At 42.0% G+C, this 18,010-nt stretch overlaps 2 protein-coding genes across 2 annotated transcripts; both read right to left on the reverse strand.

The window, feature by feature from the left end:
• Positions 1-4,826: 4,826 nt before the first annotated feature.
• LOC137296469 (uncharacterized) lies at positions 4,827-7,531 on the reverse strand. Its single transcript, XM_067828258.1, has 4 exons — positions 7,447-7,531; positions 6,138-6,246; positions 5,436-5,581; positions 4,827-4,948 (listed from the first exon to the last, which is right to left on the reverse strand). The coding sequence occupies exons 1-4, from the start codon at positions 7,529-7,531 to the stop codon at positions 4,827-4,829; spliced, it is 462 nt and encodes a 153-aa protein (XP_067684359.1).
• Positions 7,532-8,208: 677 nt separating this feature from the next.
• On the reverse strand, positions 8,209-16,660 carry LOC137296368 (uncharacterized). Its single transcript, XM_067828152.1, has 10 exons — positions 16,368-16,660; positions 15,740-15,970; positions 14,963-15,184; positions 14,284-14,439; positions 13,451-13,591; positions 12,296-12,514; positions 11,955-12,182; positions 10,970-11,116; positions 9,279-9,420; positions 8,209-8,837 (listed from the first exon to the last, which is right to left on the reverse strand). Exons 1-10 carry the CDS (start codon positions 16,411-16,413, stop codon positions 8,567-8,569), a joined length of 1,803 nt encoding a protein of 600 aa, XP_067684253.1. The 5' UTR covers positions 16,414-16,660; the 3' UTR covers positions 8,209-8,566.
• Positions 16,661-18,010: the final 1,350 nt, after the last annotated feature.

An 18,010-nucleotide genomic window follows, 5' to 3' on the forward strand; every position in this document is an offset into this window, starting at 1 on the left:
ACACCCTACTCGTGTCGTCTGCTTATCTTTCCTGCTAATGAGTCCTGTACCATGAAGCGCATGAACAATGACCTATTTAGAATAACATCGAACTACGGCAACCAGGAACGAGGTAGTGACCTTGATCTGGAGGGCACCAGGCCAGTCGCTACAGCTATATCTTATATACATCTAACTCATTTGAGGGACTTGATTAAGTTGAAAATTGTAGACTTTGACCAATCCGGTTTCCAATGCCTAGGAGAATTTAGATTTTGACATAAACAATCGGACTAAATCGTCCCTGCCCAAATGAAGTGTGGTATCATACACGATTGACCTCCTGGACCTGACAGGTCGTCTTGAGCTTGAGATGTCATGTTTCCTGAATCATTTTAAATGGCTTTCAGACTTAAAATCACCATTGCATCGTGCAGACAGATAAACAAGTACGGGCCTGTGTCCCAAGGTGAACCTCAGTTTTTGAGGGCCATCTGTTATTTATTTAGTTTTAATCCCCTTCATTCGATAACGGATTATATCCTGAAATAGGTGTCTGGGATTTAATTTGTTTTTCTGCCTAAAATGCTAACATATGAGAATTTATACCAGCATTGCCAAGGGATCACATCACTTTTATATACCATTGCCCTGTTACCAAGTGACGTCAAATGACAAAGGTACATCAGATGTGCACATTTATTCCCCAGACTAACCCAGGAAAACACTGAGGTAAATAGACAGTAAACACGGTCATATTGATGTGTTAAATTTAACACTGTGTGTGTGATGTCGCTGCTGCAGGGTTCGACGTGAGCATTTGTTACTACTAGACCAGTAAACCCGTGGGTCTTATGGTCTAATAGACCTGACCTAATGTCAACTACACCATGCTATTGGAGGAAACGAGGTTATTTTGGTCATCAACAGGGTCATAGTGCATTCTCGGAGAACAAAAGATATTACTATGTGATATTTTGTCTTGTTTTGTTCAGTGTAAGCAGTGTAGGCCTTTGGATTTTTCTGAATAGCGTATATCATTAACGTAGCTCTTACAATCATTACATGATTAAATAAGTTTAATAACAGTCACTGTAATACGTGTTGTAATAGACGACTGTGTGCAAGGTTTTTAACATACGAAAATAAACAAATACGGTGATTTGAAACAACTTTATCAAATATCTGCACGATCAGTAATGCAAGCTAGACTAGACCGAATAAACTGTTTGAGAGGCATTCTAGAAGTTGCTGAGATAAAGATGACAAGAATTTTTATGGATGATCAACTTCTTATTGCAGGGTAGCGACGTTTCGGTATAGATTCTTATACCGTTTTCAAGCGTGTGGGGAATGGCAGGGGGAGTACAATATATATACAGCAGAGATGAGCATGTGATGACAATACAACAATAACAGGATTAACAATAACTATTTGAGGTAACAATACATTAGAGAAGTGTTGAGGTAAGCTGATTAAGGACTGAAGCCAGCGGGTGAGTTGACAGAAGCCAGAGTGAGATGAGTGGATTAATTGGTGGAAGCCAGGGTGAGTTGAGTGGATAAATGGAGACTGGGGGCCAGAGTGGGTTGATTAATTAGTGTTAATGATGCAGTTGAATGCCGGAGAGACAAAGACGCCTTGATCCCTGTTGATTGTTGGGTTGTGTCTGCGGATTTGTACTGCTTCAGCAAGTTTGCGTTGTTTGAAGTCATGTTTGTTGCTAGCAAGTGTTGTGACAGTGTCCCAGTTGATGTTGTGGTCAGGAAATTTGGTGATGTGTTCCGAAATGGCTGATTTTGTGTCACCTTTGTTTGTGGAGGTTTTGTGTTCTTTGATGCGTATGTTGAGTGGTCTGGATGTTTCCCCAATGTAGTTGCTGCCGCAGCTGCAGCTGATGTTGTAGATGACGCCTTTAGGGTGTTGTTGTTGTGTACTGTGTTTCCTACCGTTGGCCTTAATGATTGTTTTGAGGGGTGTTCCTGTTGTAAAGTAGGTGTCAATGCCTGCTTGTTGCTTGAGTAGGCGACTGATGTGGTGTGATGTTTTGCCGGTGTATGGTAGTGAGATGCGTATGGGAGCGGGATCAGGCTTGGTAGTAGTGGGTTTGGGAGGTGGGTTGACAGTGGAGTTAATGACACGGTTAACAAGTTGGGGAGGGTAGTTGTTTAGTTGAGTGAAGACATGCTTGAGATGGTTTAGTTCGGGTTGAGGAGAGACAGAGGATAGGTTTAGGGCACGGCGGGTGAGGGTAGAGATGATGCCCGTTTTAGTTCGGAGTGAGTGGTTTGAGTCAAAGTGGAGGTATTGGTCAGTGTGAGTGGGTTTACGATAGACAGAGGTTTGGATGGTGTTGTCAGTAGTGCGGGTGACGAGAACGTCAAGGAAGGGGAGTTGTGAGTTGCTTTCAGTCTCAAACGTGAACTGAATGCGGGGGTGTTGCTGGTTAAGGTGCTGAAGGAGAGCGGAGGGGTCGTTAGCTTGGGGCAGAATGACAAAGGTGTCGTCAACCTTCCTGAACCAGCAGGTTGGTTTAATTAGTGAGGAACTGAGGGCTTGGTGCTCAAAGGAGGTCATGTAGATTTCAGAGACTAAACAATGTCGTTCTGACCACTATGGCTTGACCGGATCAGCTATTGACTAAACAATGTCGTTCTGACCACTATGGCTTGAATACACAATGCTATTGAGGTGAAACTTAACATAGGCTATATTTGGAATTATACTCTCTCAGTAAAGCACAGGTTCTAGCACTCTTTGGGGTGAGTCAGATCGCTAAGTTTGTGTAACGACAATTTAATTACTGCATGTCATTGTGTTACAGCTTCGTATCATCAGACATAATTTTCAATAACGAAAAGTGCTTTATGCCTTTGAAACAACTTATAATTTTCAATAACTTGACTGTCAGGTCTATACAGATAAAAAAGAATACATATCGATAGGCAGCCTTTGTAAATCCAGAATATCGTCTACAAAGGCGTTAAGCCATAACAGAAACATCATCACGCCAAAGAAAGAAGTCGTACTGACGACATGGCTAATTATTATGTTCCTACTGTCCACGATACAAACCGATACACACAGGTTTGTTCTATATACAAATGTAGTCTAGACTACCACATTATAAGCCCAATCAATGAATTTCCATTTCATGGCCGGGATCACACAAAGTATTGTATAGCTATCTCGAAGGGGAACGATAAAGGCACTCGCCCTGACATTTGTTGATCTACCGACAGATATGTGTAGATGCTGTGTGAAGTCTACGGAAGGGTTATTCCGCCGAATGAACGCGTACTGTGAAAACGGAAGTAGTAGCTGACTTGTAGCGATGACAAATGCTCTCGGCGCCTGTTTACAACGTCTAGTATTCTCTGTAAACACTCTCGTCTCTTTGTGTTTACAATATACGTGCTATTCAGTGATACATATTTCATGATCCCACACCCTTGGGTACCTAATAACCTTAACTTTAGAATGGTGGATGTTTATTATTCTGTTTGTCGTAACCTATTTCTCTGACTACTGAGACGTGTACGATGAGGCACTTCTAGAATGTTCATGTAATTTGTAATTATCAATCTGTGTGCCCCGTATTTGTTTTAACCGATGACATGAGTCAAAAACAGGGTTTGGGTGCTGCGGCACAAACATGGTACAAATAATAGGTTAACTGTATTCAAAGTGTATGGAATCCGGGTTAGAACTGTTTTTATCGTATGAGGCGACTAACGGGATCGGGTGGTCAGTCTCGCTGACTTGGTTGACACATGTCATCGGTTCTCAAATCGATGCTCATGTTGTTGATCACTGGATTGTCTGGTCCACACTCGATTATTTACAGACAGCCGCCATATAGTTGGAGTATTGCCGAGTGCGGCGTAAAACTAAACTCACTCATTCACTCACTCCATGTCCTAAACACCGAACATCTCCTATATACACTGCCCAGTTTAATCTCCCGGCAGTACAACTGTATATTGACATGATGTCTGGGTCAATGTCCGTGACTGAAAGTGTGGTGGAAGTAAATTAATCTCTCATATAGATGACACACAGTCTACAAGTGTGTTATTTTGTTGCTGCAAAATGACAGGAATATATGGACTCTGCAGTCTAAGTAAACATAGCTTCAGTACTTATCGTTACACTCAACAACTGAGACTAACAAAACCTTATGGGAGGGGCGTCAGGTAACCTTTGAGATTGACCAATCAGAACACAGCGTACCAAATCGCGAAAGTGGACATTCGCACATATCATGTGGACTTTTTATCTCGAAAAGGTTCGTTCCCGAACAATTCCGAATATTTTGACCTGAATATTTTGTAAGTCCCTCTGATCCCAAAGTAGTCACCGTTGTCTGATTGGTTAAATCTATTTAACCGTCTCGCTATTGATTGAACGGTCATAGGTCGCCCAAAGTTACCTGACGCGACCTTCAACTAAGTTTTGTTAGACCCAGTGGTGGAGTTTAACGAATAACACTGAGACTAAGTTTACTTAGACTGATGGACTCCAGCACGTGATACGCTACTGTCGTAAAGGGAAAACACATACATTTCCTCATCCCTGAATGACTGTGAAGGGCAGTCTTAGAGGTCAGCATCCAATTGAGAGAAGAATCCCATCCGGGTAACAGAATCCGGGTGTGCAGAATATTGCATGTCAACATCTTCCTTTTGTTTCTTTCGGGGCAGTAATGAAAACAAACATGTTAGTAGACTCAGTTTGTGGCGGTTTTATTTCTGTGTCAGTAGTTTAGAAAAAATCTTGTGGTGGGGACTCAACCTCAGATCTTTCCGGTGACGAGAAATCACACCACCAAACACGCAGTTTTTCCCTAGGAAAAGATACTGAATGTGCCTTCTCTGATCATCGCTCCTGAATTCTGTCGAGGAGGTTTGTCACTGTGAAACGATCCCCCGTCAAACGGATTGGTTTTGTCAATGTTGCGGAGTTCACCTGCAACGACGGCATTACAAGAGACAGTTACAAAACCACTGTGATATACATATGAACAGAACTTGTCAACTTGACACTAACAGCTTGGTATTGGTAATCACGGACGTGTTAGGACTGAATCCTTTCACACGCTTTGTAGCTCTGATGCCACTGGTTTTTTGAGCGTTGGAAGTAACATTACTCATACCAAAAGTCTATATTTAGAACTACAAGTTCAGAACATATGCATATCGTCTTCCTTTGTGTTTATCTTCCTGTTATTTCTACATCTCCAACAAAATTCGACATCCCAAATATGAACAGGTTGTATATGCTACTGGTACTGTTATGTAAAAAGGGTTATTCCTTCATTCTTTCATGGTTTTCAAAACAGCTACATATTTTAGGATAAGATCAACACATATTCCAATTTTTCTTCTTTGAGAGTAATGACCTCGGTACAGTTCACTGGTACAGTTCTTGAACACGTCTAGGATAAACATCGTACCTTGTGCAGGGGAAACTGTGAGGGGTTGCTTGTCTCTCCACCAACGAGAACATTGAAGTCTGCCTTTGTAACATGCCACGACAATGACAGCGACGACAACGACCCCAACAGCTGCAGCCAGCACACTCAGAACAACTACAGCTACACTGGTAAACAGAGAAAAAGGAACATTATTTTCTCTAACACAATTAGGTCGACTTTCTCTATCTCGACACTCCAATATTATTAGTTTAAACCTGACACGCGGCCTCTACTTCGTGTCACCTGTTCATATTTAAACCCTTACGAATATTGAACTTGTTAAGTTCACAAACAGTTTCACATTAATTCAACATTAAGTGATTTGCGTTTATTCCGACTTGCGCACTAAAATACAGACATCACACTCTAATAATGAATTAAACGCATTCGGCGATTGACGGGCACTGAACACGTTCAACAATTGGTAACACAGACAGTTGGAGTGTCCTTCTCCTCCTCCACTGTGTGTGTTTCTATGACGACACAGTCAACTGTGGGACACAGCCTCTGTGCAATTAATACAACGTAGTCAACTTGAGGGTTTCTATGACGACACAGTCAACTGGAGATCACAACCTTTGTGCTGCTGGTACAACGTAGTCAAGTTAAGAAAGCCGTCCAAGGGTTAACATGACAACACAGTCAGCTGGTCACACACACATGCATGACAGCATTACGTACCTGCTCTGTCCGTCTGTGTAGGTGCAGCATGTATTGTCACAGCAGTCGGACTCGCAGTAGACCACACTGACGCTGTCGGCGTTGTTGAAGGTGCATGGCTCACTAGCCTCTGTTGGCAGTGAGGACGCAAGACACAGTGGTCAGTAAAAAAACCCGCAACTCTGACTTTTTGTCAAGTTTTTAATTAGAAGACGAGAAATGAAATTATCTCATGCAAGTATCCTTTCATGTTTATGTATTTCATTCATCGAAAATTCCGTTTCTTGTTATGTTCAGCAAAGATAAATTACACGGTCTGGGATGATATTATGAGTTTCGCGGCTCTTCTACAGTTATTCGTTTTTATCACAGCTTGTTAACTGATATTTGTAAAGCAAAATTCAACGTATCCTGTTATGTATTGTTTAGGAATGATATTGGGTACCGACAAATACCGTAACTCAGTCTGGGCAAATCGAACCCGCCATTGTAGGTTTGTGGTGTCCCTACAGATGATATTCGAGGGAATTCTTACCCATCAAATACATCACACAACACCCATGACGAGTCACGTAATACCCTCCGACCCCGGTACTGGCTACCCTCAGCACCTACATCTACAACTAGTACATACCTACACTTGGGAGTAAAGTCCAAATGTGGGAGGTGAGTACATAAAACAGTAGCTGCAGCATCTCGAAGGTTCATGCGTATGTTTACAGATTTTCGTTTTCACATCAGGTCACAGTTATGTTCCACAGAGCAAGTCTCCATAGTAAATACCATTCGTGCTAGAACACTGATAAGTCATTGAATCTGTGGACCTGTTTACAAGCTTGCTATACCTAATCGCCTATATATAGACTTTATGTTTGTCCTGACACGGAATATATACCCAGCATGAATAGAAACAAGTTCTTCTACACGCTCTCTCAGTGCGTGATAAACTTCCAACGACAAAGACACATTTACTACCTACATAGTACATTGGAACAAATGTACAAGAGACTTGAGTTTCTCCATGAATATATTATTTATGGAACCGCATCGCAGTGTCCATCACTTTGAGATGTTGTTATAGGAATGAGTCCCACTGAGGTAATGTTGTCACATGCCACACTAATGAATTATTTTCATAATCTTTGGGTGGGGGGTGGTGGTGTCTGGATAAAACCGAAACTTCAGCAGGATGAAATCATATAAGGACGCTAAAATACTTCCACCGCTTGCTGCAGTTAAACGTATCTGTCGGATCGGTATTCCAGAATTTGGTCAATATATATCGCAACTTGTTTAACAACATCTTGTTCATCTATGTAGATTGTCACACCTGTATCAAGGTAGTCTGGACTGCGTACTTTGTGTACCCCTCTGATAAGTGTAAATTGGCGGTTTACCAGTTGTCCTACTTCCATTTTGTGGACGTCACGTTTGCTAGGCGGCTGACTTTGTGTGCTGGTGATTAGGTGCCTGACTCTGAGGGTGCGCGTTCGAATCCCGAATGGGACTCAACCAAAGGAGTACTAGAATTTGTACTTTACTAAGAAAGCGATAGCCCAGATATGACGTATGTTGCATTTGACCACTTTCTAAATGGTATTGTGTATTCAGAGTGACTGTCAGATCAAATTAAAAAACAAATAGAAACATTTTCGAACATTTTTCGTGACCTTTCACCTCATGAGGTAAACAATTGCAGACGCTTTGTTTCACTCTGTTTGAATCTTGTGGATGGTTTGGACCTAGTTATGATAACTATCCAAATTCGTAGGCAACTAACTCATGGGTTTGATACCAATGCGACTGACAGGTGGTCAACATACATCATAAATTAACATGATTGCACCGATAATTTGCATGGGGCATGATTTAGCTGAGTGGTTAAAGCGTTGGTTCGTCAAGCCGAAAACCCGGATTCGACTCCCCACCTGAGTACAGTGTGTGAAGCCCACTTCTGGTGCCCCTCTCAGTGATATTGTTGGAATATGCTGGGTTGCTAAAAGCAGCGTAAAACCATATTCACTCACTCATGATTTGCATGTGCTTATGACACAGGGGGCATCATTTAACACACAGAAAAAAAACATACTGCTAAGCTGTCACGTCATGTTGACTTCTTTATTTAAAACACAGAGAATATTAGAATAATCTATAATCAAGATTCTACTTAATAAAGGCATATTTAATTAAGAAACACAATCAGAAACAACCAGTAAATGAACATATAGAGAGGACATCACCCAAACACAACGATCTGAGAAAATTCTGAATAGTTACTTTATTAGCAACGTCGTGCTTGCCGACAAAAACACACTGGTGAGAGTTTGAATGTAGGCACAATCCACAGATTTTGCTCATAGATTTAGTTTTAAAGAATATTTACATCTTGGTGATATAACTCAACATATATACAAACCATCAGCGAAGTTGTACAACAGATTCATAACACCCTATGCGTTCTCATATACTTTCGTTTCGAGAACGTCGTAGTTTTGGTTGTCTAACTTGGTTCCATCTAGTCCTGCATAGTCATTTCCACAGACCTTGTCGGTGTCTGGCTGGGCCGAGCCGGCGTTGATGTTTGATGCAGCAGTGATGACGTTGTAATAGACATCCGTGTCCAAGCTGTCATATTTCTTCATTTCATGTTGGTCTCTCGGCTGAAGATCGGAGGCACCCTTGACCTGTTTTTCGTAGATAAACTTCTTCAACATTGGCAACCTGTGAACAATAAACTTACACGTGAGTTCTCGCAGGAACATGGTCAAGGTGCTGACATTGGGTGTCGCCATGGCCTGCACACGATTTTCTTTGTTTTCTGGTGAGTACAAAACCAAATCGCTTGTGCGGCGCTAGAACACACAATATCATCTCATTTTACCGGGTATCCATTCATTGCTGGATTGTCAGAGGCCTGCTGAAACAAAGCCAGGCGCCAGCAACCAGACGTGGCCACCACTCTACTCACCAACAGGGTTCGACGAATATGCTCAGGATCATGTGACAACTAATTCATATGTCTAAAGTAAGTACAAATCTCACCCAATATTTGGTTTACAGTCCACCGTCCCTGTCTCAGTAGACACACGTACATTGCCCCAGTTACAGCTAGTGTTACTAACACGGACATCCTAATGTTACATGACTCGCACAAGTACTCACCTCCCTTGTCTCAGTAGACACACGTACATTGCCCCAGTTGCAGCTAGTGTTACTAACACTCCGGCCACAGCACCCATGAGAGCATATATTCCCGGAGACAGCGCGTGGTCTGCCTGCGTGTCATCCTCAGGTGATTCATTCTCTGGAAAAATTATGTAACAATGTAAGATGTCACATATTGTTGATTTTGTTGTTCTTTCCTGTGTAATTTCCAGTGACCACGTCCTCCGCAATTGCTTCTACTGCAATCAGTTTAGCTTATTAACACTTCAAACTTGGAAAAGAATCAGTGCACGTGGTATTCTTCTGCTTTAGTGATATGGTATTGGCGGACCCGGGTGTTGGGGTAGAGTGCTTGTGGTTCAGAGTTGGACCGCCATTCCCGCGCCCCTCCCCTCCCTTATGAAACCACATTGTAGTTAATGTTTGGCATTGGCTGAGCCAAGGGGGGTTCAGGGGTTCTAATCCCTCCTCCTTGAGAATTCCTCGTTATACCTATGCACGGTGTGGAGGTTTACACCCCTTGGGTGCCCTAAGATCACAGGTAATAATTCGGCGTAATAATAATTTTCGCTTTGTCTGCAACGCTGATGGCCTTGACTTGTCAGACCTGCATCAATTCTGTTACCCAATTATGGCCATACAAATCAACCCCCCTCACGAACTTCCTAATCATGATGAAAATTACTTGTAGTGCAGTCTGTTCCTGTCCACCCTTCCCGACATCCACCAGGCACAAGTGGATAAGGATGGTGTGCAATGTCTTGAGGTGCAGCCTCCGACACAGCCATGGCCGTAAGTTCGGGAGTCGCACACTGAATCACACATCTTGTTAGTGAACACATATAGTGGTTGCTTTGAGCTATTGATAGGGACTGACCATACCCGCAGCTAATCGTCAGTGCAAACAAACTCTGCTACCTTACCTCACACATAAATGTTGTTTTCTAATTGGCTATACGTTGCTCTATTATGTTCAATGAACATTTTGATGTTCCCCGCTGCCAATGGCAACTAATTCGGTACTTCGTGATAGTACTTCTTCATCTCGAATATCATTGAATCATGCATGATGCACGGAAAAGGTCGATGTTTGCGGATACAATTCAATGGAAAGGAGATAACTCTGTTTTCCTTCTGTCGTCTGCAAAATCTACTGATGGCTACGAAAAGATTTGCCTCGTATTCCAATATATAGATTTTGAGAAAACGTTCCTATGTATTCCCTGTGAATATTAAGAAGGGGAATTACATCGCGGCGACTTTAGTAAGGCAATATCCGTGGACAAAAATACCAGCAAGAGGCAAGATTCGAATCGTTTGATTCACACAGGTTGGCTGAAGTGTAAGATCCGATACCCATGCTTCAAACAGTTCAAAATTGACACTGATGTATTCGGTGAGATACATACGTTGTTCACTGGCGCCGCTGGGTCCGTAGTGCATTTGAAAACTGCATCTTATTTGCAGCTAATTTTACCTTCATGGTTCCATGACAGACACGACTGCTTATCGAACTGCACGTTTACTCTAACAAGCAAACTAGAGAGTGAACGTATGAACAACCCCTTCCCCGCAAAACACCAGCCAGGTATATTTTAAGTCGGTTGACTCGAGGCTGACCCCAGGACCAGGAGGTCATTGATGATCTGGCTCCATTCACTTCCCGTATACAGACATGTGTACATTACCCTTGGAACAGTCTGGCCCAGTCCAGCCATCCTTGCAGCCACCCTGGCAAGTTCCACTCACTCGTTCACAACTTGATGAGGATGTCTTACAATGCCTGTCGCTGCAATCTCTGGCACAATTGGGTCCATACTTCCCAGATGTGCACACTGCAAAAAATACAAGGAAACGCAAAATCTCCATTTTATCAAATCCAGTTATTCCGATGTATACTCAATCATACTCACGCCAACTTGTAACAGCAAGAAACACCATTAATATGAATATACACTGAACCGCAAAAGAAACGCCACACAGATAGTGGTTTCTGAAAGTACACACTTTATTTCACTCCAGTTAACAATCCAAACGAAGGATTGAGTTTAAACATCTGATAAAACACCTGATAAAACACACTTTTGTATTTGTTTCGAAAGGTGACGTTTCGTGTGCGGGACTGTACTCAGTGAGTGACTTTATTTGTACGCCGCACTCAGCTATATGGCGGTAGTCTGTAAAGAATCGAGTGTGGACCAGACAATTCAGTGATCAACAGAATGGGTTACTGAAGACCAATTCTAGCTCGGACTTTCATCGGTAGTCAAGATATTAACATTTGTTGTCAATGAAATACTTTTTCATGCCATTTATTAACTATTTCGCCCATTTCTGGTTCTGCCAAGCACATGGCGGTCGAAGAGGTTTACATTCACTGAAGATTTTGACACGTTTGATGAGACAAGGCTATGGCTATAGCTTGTGTCGTTTGTTGATATAAAATACTGGGCAAAATAAGTTAGGGATACTTATATTTATTTATATGATTGATACTTTATCTGCAAGTCAATGAGTAAATAAATCATTGTTCATAATTCCAAAATTTACATATATCCTTAACTGTTTTTGTCCAGTATATATACTTCTTTAGGTACATAGTAGAAGTATCTGAAGGTATAGGTATCTCTGTATATATCTCATACTTGAATGATACATACGGACAACACTTACCTAAGATTTTCACTTCGGCAAAATCTAAAACGGCACCCCATTCATCGTTTCCAGTTTGAGTGTAGACCGTCAAGTAGCGCCATGTATCTGGGCAGGTCACGCCCAGTGCACTTGGGATGTCCTTACCGTCAGGACGCCCTTTGACCGCATGGCACAGCATCCCCTGTGTGGGTTCTGTTGAAGGTTCCGATCCAGTGAACAGTTCCAGCCCATTTCGTCTTGCTGTGTCTGCAGAGTTTGGGATAGTGAAAATGTCACATGGAATCAGCAGCACTTATCAAGTTATACCACGATGACAAATTGAATACTGCAAACTGAGTTCAAATCAAAGGCACACTTACAGTCTGTCCTGAAGTTAATAACAACCAATGCGGACTCTACTTGAGTCTGGAGATCCACCTGCCACCAAGCCGATGTCTCATTTAGCTGGGTGTGCATCATGGTGCCTGCCCTATATACTCCTGTAGTGTCACCATCAACACCAAGTCGTCCCGTCGAGGTTCTAATGAAGAGTGAGCTCATCTTGGTGGGTTTGTTGAGAGCCATGTTCAGCCAGAAATCTGAGGAGACAAGTCTTAGATCACTGTTTCCTCAAGAACAATCAACATACATTAATGTTGCATCATGAACAATCAACATACACCTCTTTTGTTGCATCATGAACAATCAACATGCACCACTTACATTAATGTTGCATCATGAACAATCAACATACACCTCTTACATTAATGTTGCATCATGAACAATCAACATGCACCTCTTACATTAATGTTGCATCATGAACAATCAACATGCACCTCTTACATTAATGTTGCATCAAGAACAATCAACATACACCTCTTACATTAATGTTGCATCATGAACAATCAACATGCACCTCTTACATTAATGTTGCATCATGAACAATCAACATACACCTCTTACATTAATGTTGCATCAAGAACAATCAACATACCTATGTACAGCATTAAGAACAATTAACATAAGCCTCTTTCATAACTGTTTCAAGAACAATCAACATACCATTACCTAAATACACCTCTTAAATCCCTGTTTCATCAGGAACAATCAGCATATCTAAGTACACCTAATGTTTCACTGTTTCATTAAGAACAATCTACATGTACCTCTTACATGGCCATTTCATGAAGAACTATCAATATATTTATATGCACCTGTTACACCACTGTGTCATCAAGAACAGCCTATACACATATGACACCAGTATCACAGCTGGATCATCCGTCACTGTACTGTGTCTTGTGTTACTGAGAGTACAGACAGGAGCCAGTATTGAGTTTCCTTGTGGACACCTGTCCAGTTGCCATCCAGTTTAACAGCTGTTACTGCAGGTACCATGTGTTACAGAGAGTACAGACAAGAGCCAGTATTGACTTACCTTGTGTACAGTGGTCCAGTTCCCATCTTGCTTGACATCAGTTACTGCAGATGCCATGTGTTACTGGGAGTACAGACAGGAGCTAGTATTGACTTACCTTGAGTACAGTTGTCCAGTTGCCATCCTGGTTGACATCCGTTACTGCAGGCGCCGTTTGGTGGACAGATGGAAACCCCTTTGCAATACCGGTCAGCACATCGCAGAGAACAATTCTGCCCGAACATGTCACTTGTACATTCTGAAACCAGTCCAGAAAATTGACATGCGTCACTGGGGAAAACGGATTTTGTACATATGACAAATACCTGGAGACTTGTTGTTGCCAGCTGTAAACATGGTATGATAATGTATATTATTTTGCATACAAACTAACAAGCATGTCTTTGCTCTATCACACTAATCAGAGTTATGTACATAATTACCTTGATTAAACCCTGTCAACCTGTCCTGCTGGTACTCTTGAGATTTGTCAGGTGGACCTGATCTGCTCTGTCTCAACTGTTACGAAGTGAAGCCCCGTCTAACACAAACCGAACATAATACACACCAACCAGAGTCTACTAATTCTTGGAACACAGTGAATGGGCTTATGTATTCCATATATATATAGAGAGAGATTATTACACGAGGAAGTCTGCAATAATTTCTTTATTATCCATTTTGTTCATGTACGTTTGTGCAGTAAAACACGATAAGCAAGTGTGACGGCCCTGTTCACTGACGTCAGCTTAATCGTTATATTTTTCACCACATCTGTAAATAAATGGTTGTATGTAAGCACTGGCCAGACAAAAATAGTGATTGATAACGTGAGCATCACCTCACAAAGAAAGGGTAAGGCGACTCGATCTGAACAAAGTCATCGACCCTGACCAACCAAGTCGCTAAGAAAAACCAACGTTTTCTGTACATAACGTATTTACACTGTACCTTGTAAACAGTCCTGGCCCATCCAGCCCTCCTGGCACCCCCCAGCACACTGGCCTGTGAGAGGGTGACACTGGACCGAAGACGTCACACAGTGTCGAGATTTGCACGAGTTGTTGCAGTCGATGCCATATGTTCCGTTATTGCATTCATGATCCACTGGACAAACAAACAAACAGAAACAAGCTCGGATATTATACATGGCAACAGTTCAAGTTGGGCTGAAATTGGCTAAGTGAGTCAAAAATGATGATAAAGAAAATGCTTATCTATGATAACACTTTCGCAGTAAAGTATAGATTCTTGTAAATGTTCGGGTAGAGTTCCATTTGGGAAAGGTACCGAACCCCCAGCGTACAAAGTCAGCCAACCAGCGCAGATTTCATAAAAAAAGACAACCGGTAGTGTAAATGACGTTATCTGTGTTCTCCTTGGCCATCATTCGAGGACAGCGAGGAGCGGTGGGGTAGCCTAGTGGATAAAGCGTTCGTTCGTCACGTGAAGACCCGGGTTCCATTCCCAACATGGGTATAAAGTGTGAAGTCCTTTTCTGTTCCCCTCTGTGATATTGAAGGAATATAGCTGAAAGCGTACAGTACAGTGACTCACCCACAGACAAAGTTTCAAACACGTAAAAGGGATGTACTTACATTGTGGTTGTGTGTAAGAATGCAGTACTTACGCCATACTTCAACTTCAGCGAAGTCCAAAATAGCTCCGTGAGCGTCATTGCTAGTGTTTGTGTACACCGTCAGGTAGCGCCACTTTCCTGGACATGTGGTATTCAGAACATCCGGGATGTTTGCTCCCTCGTCTCGAACTGTGTGACACAAGGATCCTTCCCAGGGAGTATATGATGGCACCGAAGCTGTGAAGACTTGTACACCATTGCGACGAAGCGTAACTGAGTAACAAGGGGAAATATTAAATGGGTGAGTGAGTGAGTTTAGTTAGTGAGTTTACGCCGCACTCAGCAATATTCCAGCTACCTGTCTGTCTGTAAATAATCGAGTCTGGACCAGACAATCTAATGATCAACGACATGAGCATCGATCTACGTAATTGGTAACCGATGACATGTGACAAATTAGTCAGCGAATCTGACCACTTAGTCGTCTCTCAGGATAAGCATGAGTTACTGAAGGTCAATGGTAACCCGTATGTTCTGGGGTAGAATTGGTAATAAATTACTTCTCTACTAGTATTTTCAGTTTGAAACGTAACTCATTATTTCTATGAAGTGGGGTAATTTATATGCACACGAGGACGGTTGTGTAGCCTAGTGGTTAAATTGTTCGCTCGTCGCGTCGAAGACCCAGGTTCAGTTCACAACATGGGTACAATATGCTGAGTCCATTTGTCTTGTACCCCGCAATGATATTAGTGGAATATTGATAAAAGCGGCATGAAACAGGTCTACTCATTCACTCCCACACTGAAGACATTTAACCATACTTACAGTCTGTTCTGAAGTAAATCACAACAAGCGGGGACTCTATCTGTGTCTGGAGATCAACCCGCCACCATGCAGAGGCTTCGTTGTTTTTTGTGTGCATCAAGGAACCTTTGCCATATACGGAGTTAGTGTTCCCATCAACTGCGTTAGTTGCTGGGGTTTCGTTGGAAAACACAGAGCTCATCGTTGCCGGTTTCTTCCACGCAATATTCACTAACAGAGCGTTTGATGAATCTCCAAAACACAAACAGATACATAAGTGTTAAATACCTATTAGAAAGGTATAGCGTCAGGTAGACAGTCACCCCGTACAGATACACTATAACAACAGATAAAATGAAACTAGTATAGATATTCAAATGATTTGCATCGTAACGTCAACCAAATAGATAGACATTTGCTTGTTGGAATACAATGACATAAGTCAACCAAGTCAGTGGCCCTGACCACCCGATCCCCTTAGTCGCCCCTTAGTACGACAAGCATGGGATGCTGGAGACCAGGTCAAACCCGGATCTTCAAACCCGAGACTTCCTCACAGAGCGGCGCTGTGCAGAATATTTATTCATTGATATTATGCGATTGAAACTTGGCAATGTGGCATAAAGCTCTTCTTATTCATGGGACTTACCTGATGTTAGATGAACAAAGACACCAACGATCAGCACAAAGTACATCTCCGTCCTCACCCTTGACTGTACAGATTAAAACAAGGATGTATAAAGAGAACAATATATTTCATATACTATTTCTTGCTACACGGTCATTACTCAACTTGAGAAACAACTGTCCTCAAACCATCTGAATGTCCATTTCATATATGTGTTCCTGAAGAATATCCATAAATTTTTACGAAATGATCAACCCGCCACATAACAACTAACACGGCAAACACACAACGGATACTGTTTGTCATCGTAATAGGAAGGAAAAACACCACACAACCCATTGATCCACAGCATTAGGAAAATGCTGACTAACAAAGGGTGTACGGACTTGATCAAATCATTAAATGTTGTTTCAAAACTGTTATCGTGTTGTTTATTTGTCAGTAGTAAATGTTTATTATGCAGGCTTAATATATCCTGGACGGTAAATAAATTTATCGTTACAGTCTGTTCGAGTTAGAAACTGTTGACTCACACGGGCTGTGGGGCAGTTGATAGACACCAAATTTTCATTGAGATTTGGGTTTAGCGTCTCTTTTTTATAAAGGGTGTAGTTCCTTAACCGTTTTGGATGGAGTCCGGAAAATGCCCAAATATACGAAAGCTGTATATGATACACATGGGTACTGCGTATATTCATGTGGCAATTTAGTACAGTGATAAAATTTGCAATTCATCTGACTCAAACGGACTGTAAATATGACGTGGAGCTTTATGACAGTATGGTCATAGCAGTTCTCTACGAATGCGAGATATTATGTTTACGTGTTCTGAAGCACACTTCATCGTTTATAAAAAGCACTCCATGATATATGAGGAATTTGGAAGACTCTGACTACGCAGTGTTATTTAGAAGGTGGTCCAATGTAACACATTCTACATTTGCGATTACACAGACTTCCACTAACTGGACTTGTGGTTCCTGTGGAAGTTGCGGTGGCTGAACGGGTTAGGCGGTTGACTCTGTGTGCTGGCATTGACTCCTGACTGTGAGGGTGTAGGCTCGAATCCCGGATGGGACTCAACCCAAAAAAGCATAAGGATATGTACCTTAATTAGTGCAATCCAAAATATATAACGCAGGTTTCTTTGTATAATGATTTTGGACCCTCCGGGCTCATAATACACAGATTTCTAGATATGCACGAGTTAAGAGCAAAGGCGAACATCACGTGCAGTACCTGTATCGTTAATTAAACAATTAATTTCGGTAGAATTTTCTTACAGCACGATAAGTTGGAAAACTGATTTTGTTGTTGGTTGTCAAGTTCGGGGCCTCCGAAATTGTATGGTATTTTAATAAGGCGAACGTTATTCTCTGGGCAATTGTGGCATGTCATCATCTTCACTACCTCCAATGAGCGATTACACGTTTGATCATTTCGAGCAGGTCAGATTATCTACCGCTAGTATCCTCCTCTGTTGCAGAATTACACATGCTCGGCAAGTTAGACTTACGCAAAGAGAACAAGAAGAACAGAGAACGGAGTAAGTGTAGTTTTACTCCACTTTCAGCTATATTCCAGCACCAGAAATGGACTCCACACCCTGGATTCTTGTGGGGATCAGCGGCGTGACCAACGAACGCTTTAAGCCCGAGGCTACC

This window comes from Haliotis asinina, chromosome 9, assembly GCF_037392515.1.
Source record: "Haliotis asinina isolate JCU_RB_2024 chromosome 9, JCU_Hal_asi_v2, whole genome shotgun sequence".
NCBI lineage: Eukaryota > Metazoa > Mollusca > Gastropoda > Lepetellida > Haliotidae > Haliotis > Haliotis asinina.

Excerpts from the sequence above, each read along its gene's own strand:
- LOC137296469 (XM_067828258.1), bottom strand. The coding sequence starts at position 7,531 with ATGGAAGTAGGACAACTGGTAAACCGCCAATTTACACTTATCAGAGGG. Across the intron at positions 6,247-7,446 it reads TCCAGACTACCTTGATACAG|AGGCTAGTGAGCCATGCACC; the intron begins GTGTGACAATCT and ends CACTGCCAACAG. Across the intron at positions 5,582-6,137 it reads TACACAGACGGACAGAGCAG|TGTAGCTGTAGTTGTTCTGA; the intron begins GTACGTAATGCT and ends TCTGTTTACCAG.
- LOC137296368 (XM_067828152.1), bottom strand. The coding sequence starts at position 16,413 with ATGTACTTTGTGCTGATCGTTGGTGTCTTTGTTCATCTAACATCAG. Across the intron at positions 14,440-14,962 it reads CGCTGAAGTTGAAGTATGGC|TGGATCATGAATGCAATAAC; the intron begins GTAAGTACTGCA and ends TTGTTTGTCCAG. Across the intron at positions 9,421-10,969 it reads TGGGCCAGACTGTTCCAAGG|AGAATGAATCACCTGAGGAT; the intron begins GTAATGTACACA and ends TAATTTTTCCAG.